The 15,967-nt window shown below is 42.2% G+C and overlaps 2 protein-coding genes across 9 annotated transcripts in view; one reads left to right on the top strand and one right to left on the bottom strand.

The window, feature by feature from the left end:
* Positions 1-13,099, bottom strand: part of LOC148754877 (uncharacterized) — a 28,439-nt gene extending 15,340 nt beyond the window's left edge. The window contains exons 1-5 of one of the 8 annotated variants that reach the window (XR_016019760.1): positions 12,925-13,099; positions 11,371-11,408; positions 10,527-10,556; positions 5,941-6,722; positions 3,680-4,605 (exon numbers count right to left, since the gene is read on the bottom strand). Coding sequence is in view for 4 of the 8 variants with exons in the window: in XM_088794255.1 (XP_088650381.1) it covers positions 6,622-6,722; positions 10,527-10,556; positions 11,371-11,408; positions 12,925-13,064 (309 nt within the window). In the remaining 4 variants the exon portion in view is untranslated. The other 7 variants (XR_016019761.1, XR_016019763.1, XM_088794255.1 and 4 more) reach the window with 7 other exon arrangements.
* IFT70B (intraflagellar transport 70B) lies at positions 13,033-15,907 on the top strand. Its single transcript, XM_074338496.2, has one exon. It carries the CDS (start codon positions 13,289-13,291, stop codon positions 15,284-15,286), a length of 1,998 nt encoding a protein of 665 aa, XP_074194597.2. The 5' UTR covers positions 13,033-13,288; the 3' UTR covers positions 15,287-15,907.
* Positions 15,908-15,967: the final 60 nt, after the last annotated feature.

The raw sequence follows: 15,967 nt of genomic DNA, 5'->3' as shown, positions 1-15,967 counted from the left end.
GCAAGGCCACTGCTGAGCTCAGGGGCACAGTTGAAGGTTAGGTCGTGCAAGGTCAAGCAGGTGTCATTCCCATCCTGGACCACCACCCCACCCCCCTTTTTTAAATAACTAGAGCTTAAAAATTCTCAGAAGTCATGTGACTTGGCAGATAGCTCATCGGGGGTTAGAGAAGTAGGGTTAGGGTTAAGTATGTGTTCAATAATGGCCATTCTTGATTTTTATGATGTATAATATGAATAACACTGATATTCACATCTCCTTTATCCTTCACAACAAAGCTATATGGTAAGTAATACTGTCACTCCCATTTTACATGAAGAAACTGAGCCTGAGGAAAAATGACTTGCCCAAGATGGTAAACTAGGAAGTGACAGAGCTAGGATTTGAACCAACATCTCACTCAGCACTGTGCACGATGCCTAACCTAGGGCAGCTCTCACAGTACTGAGTCTATAGCTACAAAGGAACTTGCCGACAACACTTGGAATGGGAGCCTGGAGTCTGAGAGTCTTTTCAGGACAGGGATCATGTCTTGTCTACCTCTGTCTCAGGGGTTGGTGTGTGGAAGATGCTCATTACATACGGTAAATGGAAGAGGAAGAGGGGTCAAGATTTGGGGCACCTGAGGGACTCAGTGCCAGCTCACAGACTGATGGCTTTGGATGAAGCAATGTCCTTCCCACGATGGGCTCCATCAGAAGTTAAAGCAATGATATTTTTTAGAGCACCTCCAAGTGACTGCAGCTGTGGGCATATGTGAACCTGCCTCCCCGCCATTTGGAAACTTTTGGAAACAAGCTTGGGCCGCTTGTAAGGTCAGGGCATGCGGTCCCACTGAAGGAGGCAGAAAGGGAGGAGGGAGACAAGCCACTGAAGGGTGAAGCATGTGATATTGAAATTACTTTTGTTTTAAAGATAGGATGATACCAGTTTTTATCTTATCAATTTAGAGTGTGCTTCTTTCTAAATCAGTATATAGATGTGTATCACCATGGTTATTAGCTATATTGTTCTACACAATATGCAAGAATACAATAATTTATTTAACTGACACCCTATTGATGGTCTCGTATATTGCTTCCCATATTTTTTGCTATTATAACCATGCTGCACTGAACATCCCTGCAAAGACAATTTCTGCACTTAATAAAGAGGATCAGATAGTCAGCAGAGAAAAGGTGGCTTCCAGCTTGGGGAGCAGGATCGGGATGGGCTTCATGACACCTGTGAAATTTGAGCTGAACTTGATGGTTAAGCGCAGAATACGAGATAAGGATGGAGGAGTCGTCTAAGTAGACGATGGACCTAGAGCAAATGTGCAGAGGTGGGAAAGCACGGGGTGTGCACGGGGAAAGAGAATGATGTGTAATGAGACTGGATGAAGCAGAGGGACTAGAAATACGATTCACAAGTAGGTTTGGACAGGACTGAGGGGGCTTTGACTGCCAGGCAAAGGGACCTATTGTTGTAGGTCAACAAGATGGTGAATCACTCATCTTGGAGGTCATCCATCCAGGTTCAGTACTCAATGGGTAACTCAAAGTCAATTGTCTTGTTCCTGGTTATAAAGGAAAAAGAACGCCCTTGATTCCAGATGGGAAGATCTGAAAAGAAAATTCACAGACTCAGAAGTTCAGTGAGACATGCATAAAAGAACTTTGCATACACTTGTCACCCAATAACTATTCAATAAAAGTTATTAGCATGAACAATCATAACAAGAGGACATTTTTAAATCCTGGGGCTCTGCAGTTAGAAAGTTAGCATTTTCATGTTGACTTTGCTCTGCCTGCATTTGTGTTTACAGTTTCCAATATAGTTGCACGGGGAGAAGGTAAGCCTGCTTCAAGGAGAGAAAAGGAGAAACCCCACACGTGCAGGTGGCTACCGGAATTTTCAGATGGCTTTATCTCTTTATTATTCAAACCCTCACCATCTGATCATCAAATTCACTCCAGTCTAAACTGGCCTATGATTTTTTTTTCTGTGTTTGGAGTTTATATTAGAAATTAAGATTTACTGCATTTGCAGACCATTTTTAGCCTTTTTATGAAAAAAGTGGAGGCAATAGAGACCCACTTGTCCAATGTGTCATTTTAAACACGGTGGGCACGCGGAGGGTGGCAGCTTTATTTATCACCACATGCTTGCTGGAATGCTGGTAAATGGAATTGCTTGCTCTGCCAAGCACACAGGGAATAAGCACAGCAGTGAGGCTGGGTTTTTACAGCAGCTCTGTGATCTTGAATTATGAAAGGCTTAGACTAGTTTTGAGAGAAGGGAGGCTCTGTTGTTTTTCTTCCTTCTTTTGTAAAGATTTGAGGGTGAGGAGAAGCCTAGAATAAAGACAATAAAAAGTCCACCAGATGATGCTCATTGAAAAATGGGTTGGGAGATTTATGATTTATCCCCTCTGGTTATTTGCCAAGTCAGAAATCACGATGCAAATGATAACTTCTCGCTCTGGAGTGAGAATTCATTAGTTAGACCCAAAGCCTCGCTGGGCCCCAGAAGCATTTGCTTTCACCAACCTTAAAGGACACACAGTAGTCCATTTCCATGAATTTAGGAGTTGAAGCCCACGTCTGCTTCATGTGTTCGGTAAGGGAACTGCATGTTTTGGAGCTGCTTATTTTTCTCTTTGCTGCTAAACTATCAAATCCAACTGCTCTGCAAGCTGATAGCACTTGGATATCCTCTTCATTCAAGAAGCTATGGATACCACTAGTACCATTTCTGAGCCAAGCCCTTACTTCTCTCTGCCTGCTAACCTTTAGACCATGGCCCCAGGTCCCTCTCTTCTCATCCCATCATCCTCAAGTGCCACAGAAATGCATGTGCCTGACAGCAGCCATCTTTCCAGGAACCATATCCAAAGGTCTTAGTGTCACAAGAAGCTCTCCCTGCAGAGCCAACCTCAGTTGAACTCTATCCTCACTGGCAGACACCAAGCTCCTTGAGTAGGTCATGTTCTCTCTGATTTCTGGCTCTTTGCAAAGGGTGGTAACTTGGACATAAATACTCATCTGTCTCTGTCTGCAAGAACTGTCATAACATACCACAGACTGGGTGGCGTATGTAACAGAAATCGATTTCTCAGGGGGCCAGCATGGTTAGGTACTGATGAGGACTCTGCTTGACTTGCAGGTGGCTGCCTTCTCACTGTGTCCTCACAAAGAGAGAGGATTTCTCTTTTCTTCCTCATTTTATAAGGACACTAATCCCATCATGAGGGCCCCACCTTCATGATCTCATCCCACTCTAGTTACCACCCAAATGCCTCATCTCCAAGTACTACCACATTGAGGGGAAGAGCTTCAACTTAGGAATTTGGGGGGAATACAAACATTCAGTTCATAACGCCAACCTACCATTTACTAGTCTTCACTTCAGATCTTGATTTCAATGCTACCTCTGCTGGGAGTATTTCCTGAACTGCCCAAGGCTATGTTCTCTCATAGCATCCCATGTTTATCTGGTACTTAGCACACTGTACTGCAATTGTTGGCATACCTACGTCTCCTATCAGGCTGAACTATAGGGGCGCAGGAACTGTGTGCTATTCACTGATGGACCCCTACTACTCAATCTAATACCATGCACACGGTAAGCATTTAAATGCCTGTTGCCTGAATACATCAGTCGGGGTAATGTTAACTGTTTCTGCAACAACAAAAGCTAAGACATAGAAGTTTATTTTGCATACATGTAACAGTCTAGTGCAGTTGTTCTACAGCGTGTTTCAGGGACTCAGGTTCCTTCTATCTTACGGTTCTGGCATATCCTAGGGCTTGAGAGTCCGATTCCAGCCGGCAGATGGGAAAAAAAGGATGAAAATGACACATGTAATCACTTCTGCCTGGAAATGACATGCTCCTCTTCCAATCATATCCCATTGGTAAGAACTGGACCCAAGGGGTGAGAGGGCATGGGGAGCAGGCTGAGAAATATGATCCTTAATAGGCAGCTGCTTCCACACAACCACTCCTTACTATGGAATGAATGAATGAATGAATGAGTGAATGAAATCAAAGATACAGTACAGTGGGAAGAACATAGGAACGCTGGGACCAAGAGGGAAACCATATTAAATCACCCATCCTGCGATTTTACAGAAGCAAGAGGTCCAGAGTAGGTAAATGACTGGCCCCGAATCACAAACCCCAGGGAAAACCTGGAGTTTGAATTCAGGTGACTTTGGTTCTTGCCCTAGTTTACTGAATGGAAAAGTCACCCCTACACACACCTCTCTCAACATCAGTTTTGTCATCTGTAAAATGGAAGTTTTATGCCAAATACTCCCTAAGATCCAGCCAGCAAACAGGCTACAACCGAGATCCTAGAGATTTGTTCTAAGAATGGTACAGTTCAAGTCCCTGGAATCACACTTGACAGCAAGAAATGAAAATACGATACATCGATCAGTTGTTTTATCTGTACATCATCTGTTGATCAGAAACCATCTTTCAACGAATTGAATCACATTGTGAGGGTTTTTAGAATCAGGCCGACGGAATGCTGTCCACGTTCATTTATCCATCCAGAATTGGCCTGGGTTTGCTCCCGAGGTCAGTGAAGTGGCCAGTTCCTCGGGCAGACCTGAGACTATCACACAGAAAGAACGAGAGTGAGATTGTTTTGCAGTTATCTGAGATGTAACTGGACATCTGATGGTGTTCTGTGCTATGATCAACCCTATCCTTTCTTTTTAAACAGTTCTAACCAGGCACTTCATACTATCCAGATGTGCTCTGAATCTCCAGTTTTAAAACAACTGGGTAGAACAAAAGAGGACTGCCTAGTACGCAGACTTCATTAGGAGCCTATTTTAGGGAAAAAAATAAACTTGAATGATAGGAGTTTTCAAAAATGAACTTCAAATGGAGATAAACTTAGTTATTTGAAATTACTGAGAAACTTCCCTTTTTTTTTTTTTTTTGCCCCAGGACTTTCTTTTAACTATGACTTTCTAGACGCTCACATAACTGACTTAGGCTTAAATACTCAGAATGCAAACCAGTAAGAATGTGTCCTAGAAATCTTGTTTTATTTTCAATTAGACCATCGTATTGCCTCAGGAGAAAATGAAAGGGATTGACCCAATGCTCTGAAAGCTGTGTGTTGCTATGCATGTAGCTCAATAAACAATCATAATTATCTTTTACACCACCTAACTGCAGTGCTTTCACTGTGAAATCCTGATACGCCGCAACTCCTAGTCCTATTTCGCCCCCCCCACCTTTCTGTATATCCCTTAGGAAGAATGTCTACTTCCCGAGGGTGGCAGAGAAATGATCCTGCTTTGAAAGTTACTGGCAAAGCACTTCCTAGGTTTAACTTGGCAAGGGAGACCTCCCCAGCCCACCACTGCCATTTAACACAATTTACCTTCCACCGGTCTAATCTGGAGCACTGGTCTATAAAGAAGAAAGGGAATAGCAAGCTCTAAAGAGTCTTAATTCTTCTTCATGGAATAAAGCAACATGTTACTGTGGCTTTTGACCTCCGGGGGTTGGATTAGATGATTTTCCACATGGTTTATTGTGAAAGGTTTTATTGTGCATTCACCTCACAGATCCCCCAACAATTTAATTGCCATAAAAATAGCTAACATATGTGGCAGGTTTTAAAAATGTCCATCCACCAAATGGATTTGCTTCTCGTGCGGCCACCCAAAGCTGGCAGCTTTTCTTCCACACACCTCCCTAAGGTTCTAAGGTTCGAGTCTCCCTGATGAGCTGTAATGAAAGTGGCTCCCGGGAGAGAGAAGACGGACTCCGTTTCTACAACCCTCAGAGACATGTCTAGGTTGCCATTTTTCTTTTTCCGTACTGGTGGGAGTTTTCTTTGTTTGCTTCTTTTTCTTCTTTGGTAGGTGAGTTTTTAAAGCCACTTCTCTGTGGGCCCCCCAGTTTGTAGTCCTAGGTTCTATGAACTTACAATAACTAACATGGTCCATGGTCAGTGTCTCCGTGGGCTCGTCCAATCCTCACACTCTTCCAAGTGTTCTCATTTGTAAGCCACCAACATTACTAACCTATCTGTTAGAAACAGAGGGAGAAAATCTATCATACTCTATTATGCAATGCAGTCATTTCCTTGGCAGGACGTCATGGTCTTTGTATCCCATTAACTAGTAACAACAATACACTTCTCTTTACGTCACAGATGTTACTCCTCAAAGTGAGGCTGCCTGTTGAGAAATCCTTTAAGTCTAGCTAATAATGTCTCCCCCATAGGCCCAATAACCAGGTGTGATTTCTCCTTGGACCCCTCTTTTGTCACTTGTCATAGTGTCCCCTAGCTGTTCCTGGGGGCCTTATAGGGGTCTGAGAACCAGCCCGCTCACAGCAGTAGCCCATCCTTCTTCAGTAGTGGTTCTCCCTCCACCTGTCTGTAACCCAGCCTGAGGAGCAGACTGCCCATCGGAAGAAAGACATTATCTGTCCCAAATGCCAGCAAATTTTCCTGTGCTTCGGATACCAGAAGGAAGCTGGGGAAGGTCAAAGAAGGCCTCCTCCTGTCCCCTCAGATCTGTGCTGTCACCTGGCTCAGGAATCTCTATCTAGGCCCAGTGAAATCTCTCTTGGGCAGCTCCATCAGCTTCTGATTTTCACCCCTCTATCCACAGTAGCTCAAAATGAATCCAAAGGACCATGGAGGGTCCCTCCATTCTTCATCCTCCTGCTTCAACTGGCATTTTTGATCCCCATCTCTCTCCCCTGTAGTAACAGCAGAGGAGAGGGAAACATTAGGAGCTGGTGGCAGAATTCGTCTGGTAGAGACCTGACTTTTGTTTAGTAAAACATTCTGATAAACCACGTGGGCTATAGCAAGATGGTCCTTAGGACATGGGCTGGATGAAACAAGATGTATAAAGTGAGAAGAATTTCTGAATTTCCAGGAACAGTGCTAGAGGAAAAGGGGGCCTGGGAAAGGAAATAAGCTAGAAAAGATGAGAAGAGGTTATGGGAAGGATGGCTCAGCAGCAGACTGAGGAATCTGTGGCTCAAAGAAGAGAAAAGGAGTGAGACAGTCCCAGTGTAGGATACGGCAGATGGACTCGTTACGAATAGCTAGTCTTTTCAGTATCAAAGTTGTTTACTCTGCCATGGAAACTGGTCTTATAGCAAAAGGAGCTGAATTAAAAGCATTTGATGAAACAAGTTATAGGTTTAAAAATAATGAAGATCATTATTAATTAACGAAGATCATATTAACTAGTTCAATATATATCAAAATACATTGCGTATATAGCCACCAATGAAGTTTTTTCACACAAAGGTACATACTGTATCTGGGACAAGAGATATGTTTTTACTGCTTCTCTAACATGATTATCACATCCCCAATGTTACTCCTGCTCGGTACCTGGTGGGAACAGTTTTTGGAAAAGAGTAAGGAAAATGAGTGTCTTTCATATTTGTATAGCTGTAAGACCTAAAGACGGGATTATCCAACAAGAAGTAATGTGTAAGAGAAATTGAAATTTTAGTGGAAAATGAAATTATCTGAGTATGAAATATTGAGGTGGGGTAGGGTTGCCAGATAAAATACAGAATGCCCAGTTAAATTTGAATTTCAGATAAAAACCTTTTAATATATGTCCCAAATATGCTTCTCCTTATACTAGATGTCCTGTAGTTTTATTTGCAAAAGCTGGCAAGCCTAGAGTGGGGGGATGCTGAAATATGTTAGCAGTAAAAAACATTTTACATGTCATAAAAGAATATGATTTCAGTACAGTGAACATCTGGATTAAATAGTATTGTACATTTTTTTAGAGGTACTGTATTTGGAATCAGGCTCAAGACCCTTCACAAACTTGCATTAGTTACATCATTTTTCAGACTATGAAACACATATTCTGAATATACTCTTCCAATATCAACACTAGCTGAGACCTTACGGAGGTCCTAACACCAGTGTCTGATTGTCTAAAAAAATAGCTATCCTATCTTTAAACGGAATCTTTAAACTTAGAAACGAATTACTACAGAGGCAAATGAATAGCTTCCCCCTCAAATCTCTACCTACGGGTCAACAGAATGAAATGAAGCCTGGGGACCCCTACCTCACAAAGATGGCAATTGTCACGAGGCCCACTTAGTCACCACATAATCAAGTGGGGGCCCTTTCCCCATTCTCCTACGACCTAGCTTTATCGGGGAACAACAATCATGCTCTTAAAATGTCCAAATTTTGTTTTACAAAAGATCTAAGCCATCCACAGAAGCAAAGTGAAACAATAGGAAAAACTTTTCAATTAAAAAGAAAAAAAAAAGGTTATTACAAATGTGCTTAATAAAATACAAGGTAAATGTGCTTAATAAAGTTACGGCTTAAAGTGAAATGTGGGAACCTGTTTCATTTTTATTAAAGCTGAATTTATTGCTTTGGTTTACTGGTTTATGTTCTCAGAACTTAATTTAGTCTCTAGATGATTTGCCCAAAGAAAAGCAGATGGGTCAGCTGTGTGTTGGACTATATCAGCCAGGGAGCGTGAGGTAAGTATTCACTAACCTTAGCCTGTGTCAGTGCCCCACAAACAAACAAAACACATTCAAAAAAATCTTTCCAACTTACTCCCAACCTTGTCAGGATGAATTTTCTACAAACATACCTGTACTTTTTTAACGTAATGTTTAATTTGAGTACATAAAGCCAAACTGTTTTCCAGCAAGAGTCACTGGGGTGAATAACATCCTACACACCTGCGACACACACTCTTAGGAACAGAAGTCAATGTGAGTTCTATTTTGCACAAGGACCTCATGATCTCCTGGGAGAAATGGTGAAGTACCTTTAAAGGCTTAATGAGGTCTCCAAAGTAAAACAAAGGAGGGAGATAAAGTGCATTGAAATTTTCAGAAGTGTCTCAGGAAGAGATTAGGGGAAGCTATGTAGGAAAATTGATGCAAATCCAGGAGAGAGATGGTGGCAGCAGCAGAATTTAGAGAGGAATATATGGAGTTGAACTATTTCAGAGGCAGAACTGTCAGAACTTGCTTCTCTGGGTGTGGGGAGTGTGGGCGCAGAGGCTTGAGGGACAGGCTTGGTTTCGGAGTCAGTTCCGTGGTCGACCAGCACAGGCCCTGGGAGTGTGGTCCATAACTCTCCACAGTTAGGAGAAAGCCTTAAAACCTAGTACAGGACTTTTCAGACAATTGGATGGCTTGTTAGCAAAGCCTTCATGGGTCACTGTCTGACAGAAAAACAGTTTGGAGGCTTTGTAAGCCAGAAAGCGTGTTCAGAGACTGATGACATCTTTCTTTCAGGAATATCATTTTCTGACCATGGACTTCCAAGACCTTTCCCATCCAATTTATTATTTTCATGGCTGGATTACAAAAATGAAAACAAGCACAGCCAGGATAATCTGATTATGAAATGTACCACTCTTGGAAGAAAGAAGTGATACTACGAATCATCTCTTACCTGTTGGAAATGCATGCAGTGAAAAATACTCAGATGAAGAGATTTGGGGAACAGCCCCAGCAGTGCATGCGATACCACATTCCAATTATGGGGAATAAATTTTTCAATGGCAGTACCCACAATTGTGGCTTCTCTGCTAATCCCCTTTTATAAACCATAATGTTACTGTGTTCTGCCTAATAAATTAGTTTGGATAATAACACCATAAACCTTGAAATAGGAAATATTTGATCAAAGCAAGATACATCAAGAAGGAAATATAATCCTATATAAAATATTAATAGAGCTGGAAGTACCAGAGGAAAAAAAATTGAGCTCTCAATGAGGTTTTAAATTTCTCACCATCTGAGCATAAATATTCCCAAGTGTTGATACAGTCTTTTCCTAAAGTCTTAAAAGATTGAACAGATGCTCCTATCAGTGAACTATATTACAAATTTGACACTTATTTATTCTTTTCTCCCGTTTGTGGGGGTGGGGTGGGGAGGAAGAGGTGACAGCTATTGGAAGGAGGGTTACTGGTAGTTCTATCATCAATGGACGCACAGGGACAAAAACAATCAAGCTGGACTCAAGAGGAAGCAAGGAAACTGAGACTCTCAATTGTGCCATCTTGCAGAAAATGGCCTAGAATGAACAAAAGACAGAAATAACAACTTGGAAAATGATTTTGCAGAATGTCTCCCTTCACCAAGGAAGATGTTTAACCACAGCTGTGGCTGAAATACTCATAAATAAACAAGTTTGCCAAAAAGAAGTGGTTATTTTTACAAGAGAAATAAGAAACAGTAATTTCCATTTAGTCTGAAAAGACAATGCCAAGTAGAATATACATGGGATTTCATCACCTCACATTTTGGCAGGCAGAAACATAAGCATGTTAAGAACCAAACATCATGCTTTGAGCTTCTGTACACTTTGCCTAAATGGAATTCGACATGGTAAAAATGCCTCTTCTTATGCAGCAAAATCCGCCCTGAGTCCAACATCATTTTCCCAAAGCCTAATTCCTTTCAATAAGGCACTAAATCATTTTATTTCAACCACCAAATGCTTTCTTATTGCTAGGAATGGTAAGGTACACTTACTTTTGATATATGCTCCAGCTTTGCAAAATTCTGTTGGAAACAAAATGATTCTTTATGGCATTTTATAATATCCCATCCAGTTTATTATTTTTATTGCTTTCCAGAATTTCTATCATTAATTAAAGGGCCTCTTTCACCATCTCCTCATCCCCCACTCCATCCAACAAAACCCCGAATCTATTCCCCGACTGCCTTTCAGAGACTAAATAAAAGTCGGTCTATCACAGCAGCAATGATGGTCATGCCAATTTCACAGTGTGATTTGTGCACTCATTTCATTTTGAAAATGACCCTGCCCTCCATCTGTCTAAGCCGAATGTCCTGCTTTTTCCAAGCCAGACCTCAGGAGCAGCAGCACATGAAATATGGAGGAAGACACAGAACGGCCTCCCTCCTGCCCCCTTCAGCTGCCACATTCACAGATAGGTGCCAACACAAAGAGGGGAACCTCAACAGATGCCTGTAGGGATCAGAGAAATTTGGGGGAGAGCAGACAGTCCTCCTATTCTTCATACATTTCCGGGAAGGCATTTGAAGGTGAATGTTTTCATGATGCAAATACAACTCTCAGAAACAGTGAGACAGACTAAAGACATACAAGGCAATTTCCCATTTTCATGTTCTGTCATCTTACCTTGATTTAATAGCAACTTACCCAAGGTAATAGCTCAACACATAAGGATTTTAACTATGTAAGAATGTTAAAATATTGACCCTTTTGCATAATTATTTTTTCCAAGAGGTAAGTCTCAAGTAGGCAGGTATAAAATAGAAGACCCCTATTCCCTGTTCACTGGGCAGTGCTAGCCAGAAAGTGTGATTCATCAGTCACTAATGAACTTACCTTTTGGATATGATGGCTCAGCTGATTCTTTTCTCCATCTGTAATATGCAGAATATAGGGTGATTATTAAGATTAGAGATAATACATGTGAATAGTCTAATAGAGTGCCATGTAATATGGTTGACGTTGGCTCCAAAATTTATATATAGGTAAGATTTATTGGCAGCAATACTATCAATAAGGCAGATAAGGGATTTGTATTAAAGTCTTTAATTATATAGCAAAGACATGTTTTACATGAACTATGTTTATCTTGGGTGGTTGCAAAACTTTTGAAAATCATGACAGATTATGAAAGACAACCCCTACACCCCAGGCCACCAGCAGAGGCACTGCATATCATAGATATTCATAAATTACAGCAAGTTCTATATTCTTGATAACTGCACATTTACCCCTATCTCACTGGGATAAGCCAGCTTTGTTTTTTGCGATCTTTCTAATTCTCTAATGCTTGAGTGAAAAATTGTATTCATCTCCCACAAATTCTACAGTCTCCAGGTAAGTCTACAGTATGGGTGTGTTTTTTATTAGCGATCCAATATAATTTTTTAAGATAATTAAGTCCTCAGTTTTTCACTGCCCCATCATGGGCTTTATTAAATTAAAAAGAATTTATATAAAAATAGCCCTGAGGTAGTAACATGGAATCAAGAGCACCTATTCCAAATATATGACAAATGAACTAAAAAAAATCCAGAATGGTTTCTGTACAGTCCAGCAAATCTCCAGAGATCTTCAAACTAAGAATCTAAGGGGAAAATATTAAAGTGTAGGCAATTTAAAAAATTTTAACTTACAGAAAATCCAATTTTCGTCATTTCAATAATACCCACAAACATTATTAAAGCCCAACAATAAAGACTGGGTATCTTCCTCTCTGTCACACACACACACACACACACACACACACACACACACACGCACACACCCCACAGACTGGCTGATTAAGTAGATCTAGAGCGTTAGAAGAGTAACAGTGCATAGAAAAAGGAACATTTCTGGTCGTGGAATTTTTTGGTTGTTTTCATCCTTGGAAAAGACGAGGTCATAGATTTTTTTAATGTTTCCACTTGCAGTGAAATTTGGAGGGTCAAGGCAGGTTGTAGGGCCAAGTTTAAACTCTAGAATGTGCTCAGTAATATTCTTTGTTATGGACAACTTGGAGCAGGAGACACTTGGAACTAAAGTCAATCTTCTCCCAGTACTAGACAATATCCATTGCACTCTTTCTTTCTGTTCATCTCTGGAAACGACGAAATAAGAACACCTGGTTGCTGCACTATTCTATTCTTAAAAAGGGTGCCCACAGATTGGCCGGAAAACAGAACCTACTCTAATTCCGGAAAAAAAACCATGTTGACGTTCCGCCTTTTCCATCCCCGTTCCTTTCACTAAAATAACATGGAACCACACCATTTGAAAGCTGCACAGTGTAGAAGGTTCAAAAATGCAGAACGCAAACCTTCCTCTACCACGTCAGAGACCGAGCAGAAACAGACAGCCAGCAATGCTGACCAAGGATAGGAAAAAGGGACCAGTGAAGCCTCTTACCCCGACTGGGGAGGGTCGGTCCCGCAGAGACTACGCCTCCCGCCATGCAGCGCGGACGCGGACGCAGCGGCGGCGCGATTGCACAGGTGCATGCCGGGAAGTAGAGTTTCCGCCTCTGAAATAGCCGGAGGCGTTGCCATTTCCCTTGCAGGCTAACACCACTCACACTCTTGGACTTTTCGGGGACCTGACCAGATACAGAGACCTTCACATCAGTGACTTCTTTCCAACCTACTCTGGTTGGTCCGCTGCAAAGTAAATTTGGGAGCATGCAAAAAACAAAACAACCCAAACAGTCTTTAGTCTTCCGTTTCCGGTTGGCTTATTGCCTTGGTAACCAGGACGCATAACCTCCGTGGCGGTTATGGCGGGGCTGGGCGGCACTCAGATCCCCGACGGGGAGTTCACCGCCGTCGTGTACCGGCTGATCCGGGATAACCGCTACGCCGAAGCGGTGCAGCTGCTGAGCGGAGAGCTCCAGCGGAGCCCGAGGAGCCGCGCCGGCCTGTCGCTGCTGGGCTACTGCTACTACCGCCTGCAGGAGTTCGCTCTGGCGGCCGAGTGCTATGAGCAGCTGAGCCAGCTGCACCCGGACCTGGAGCAGTACCGCCTGTACCAGGCCCAGGCCCTCTACAAGGCCTGCCTTTATCCAGAGGCCACCCGGGTGGCCTTCCTCCTCTTGGACAACCCCACCTACCACAGCCGGGTCCTCCATCTACAAGCTGCTATCAAGTACAGCGAGGGCGACCTGCCTGGGGCCAGGAGCCTGGTGGAGCAGCTCCTGAGTGGGGAAGGGGGAGAAGACAGTGGGGGCGAGAATGAGCCCGATGGCCAGGTCAACCTGGGATGTTTGCTCTACAAGGAGGGACAGTATGAAGCCGCGTGTTCCAAGTTCTTTGCAGCCCTGCAGGCCTCGGGCTACCGGCCTGACCTTTCCTACAACCTGGCTTTAGCCTATTACAGCAACCGGCGCTATGCCCCAGCGCTGAAGCATATCGCCGACATTGTTGAGCGTGGCATCCGCCAGCACCCAGAGCTAGGTGTGGGCATGACCACCGAAGGCATTGATGTTCGCAGTGTTGGCAACACTTTAGTCCTTCACCAGACTGCTCTGGTGGAAGCCTTCAACCTCAAGGCAGCCATAGAATACCAACTGAGAAACTATGAGGCGGCCCAGGAAGCCCTCACTGACATGCCACCTAGGGCAGAGGAGGAGTTAGACCCTGTGACCCTGCACAACCAGGCGCTAATGAACATGGATGCCAGGCCTACAGAAGGGTTTGAAAAGCTACAGTTTTTGCTCCAACAGAACCCCTTCCCCCCAGAGACCTTTGGCAACCTGTTGTTGCTCTACTGTAAGTATGAGTATTTTGACCTGGCAGCAGATGTCCTGGCAGAGAATGCTCACTTGACTTATAAGTTCCTCACACCCTATCTCTATGACTTCTTGGATGCCATGATCACTTGTCCAACAGCTCCTGAGGAGGCGTTCATTAAGCTTGATGGACTAGCAGGGATGCTGACAGAGCAGCTCAGGAAACTCACTATACAAACGCAGGAAGCAAGACACTGTAGAGATGATGACGCTGTCAAAAAGGCAGTGAATGAATACGACGACATCCTGGAGAAATATATTCCTGTGTTGATGGCCCAAGCGAAAATCTACTGGAACCTTGAAAATTACCCAATGGTAGAAAAGATCTTCCGCAAATCTGTGGAATTCTGCAATGACCATGATGTGTGGAAGCTGAATGTGGCTCATGTTCTATTCATGCAAGAAAACAAATACAAAGAAGCCATCGGTTTTTATGAGCCCATAGTCAAGAAGCATTATGACAACATCCTGAATGTCAGTGCTATTGTACTGGCCAACCTCTGTGTTTCATATATTATGACGAGTCAAAATGAAGAAGCCGAGGAGTTGATGAGGAAAATTGAGAAGGAGGAAGAGCAGCTCTCCTATAATGACCCAGATAAGAAAATCTACCATCTCTGCATTGTGAATTTGGTGATTGGGACACTTTACTGTGCCAAAGGAAATCATGACTTTGGGATTTCTCGAGTTATCAAAAGCTTAGAACCTTATAATAAAAAACTGGGAACTGATACCTGGTATTATGCCAAAAGATGCTTCCTGTCCTTGTTAGAAAACATGTCAAAACACACAATCATGCTTCGTGACAGTGTTATTCAAGAATGTATCCAGTTTCTAGAACACTGTGAACTTCATGGCAGGAATGTACCTGCCATTATTGAACAACCTTTGGAAGAAGAAAGAATGCATATTGGAAAGAATACAGTCACCTATGAATCCAGACAGTTAAAAGCTTTGATTTATGAGATTGTAGGATGGAATATGTAGTCATGTGTTATGTTGGCTTTTATAATGGCTTTATATATGTATTTTGTACTGTTTTATCTGTATTAGCAATTGGCACCTTTACTTTGCTGTATGTTGAAATTTGTACACTTCAAAATTATAATATTTTGATTTATCTTTTGTTTTTAAAATATTCACTAAGTGAAATATAAGAATTTTGACCCCTAGGAAGATGTTTGAAAAATTCAACAGTGAATGGGGACACTGAATCTACTAGAATTTGTAATGCCTATGTTCCCTCCTTTTTTTATCGTTTGTGCTTTGTTGTATTTTGAGAGTCCTCTGCCCAAGGATTATATAACCCAGCAGCTTAGCACCATCAAACCTAGAACTCAGTGATTAATGTATAGGATTTCTGGGCTTTTAATGATAATTTTAGGGCCTGAATGTTCTATTCTCACAATTTACGCTCATAATTATATTAATTTGTAACGCATACATTTTACAGAGTTTAGGATGTTTTGGCTTTGTGTAACCAAAATTACTTAGGTTATGGGTTTTTTGTTTGTTTGTTTGTTTTTATGTGCATGATTCAGTGGGAAATCTTGTGCCCTTAACAGAATAATGGTGCTATGTTGTATAGACAATAAACAATTGTCAAAGAAACAATTTTACATGATTTTCTTTTGTTCCATTTGTTAATAACTTGAATATATGAACAAG

Source organism: Rhinolophus sinicus, chromosome 17, assembly GCF_057876585.1.
Source record: "Rhinolophus sinicus isolate RSI-liver-muscle chromosome 17, RSI-T2T, whole genome shotgun sequence".
NCBI classification, from domain to species: domain Eukaryota; kingdom Metazoa; phylum Chordata; class Mammalia; order Chiroptera; family Rhinolophidae; genus Rhinolophus; species Rhinolophus sinicus.
Note: the sequence above shows the minus strand (reverse complement) of the source record. Positions and strands in the feature narration are given on the sequence as shown.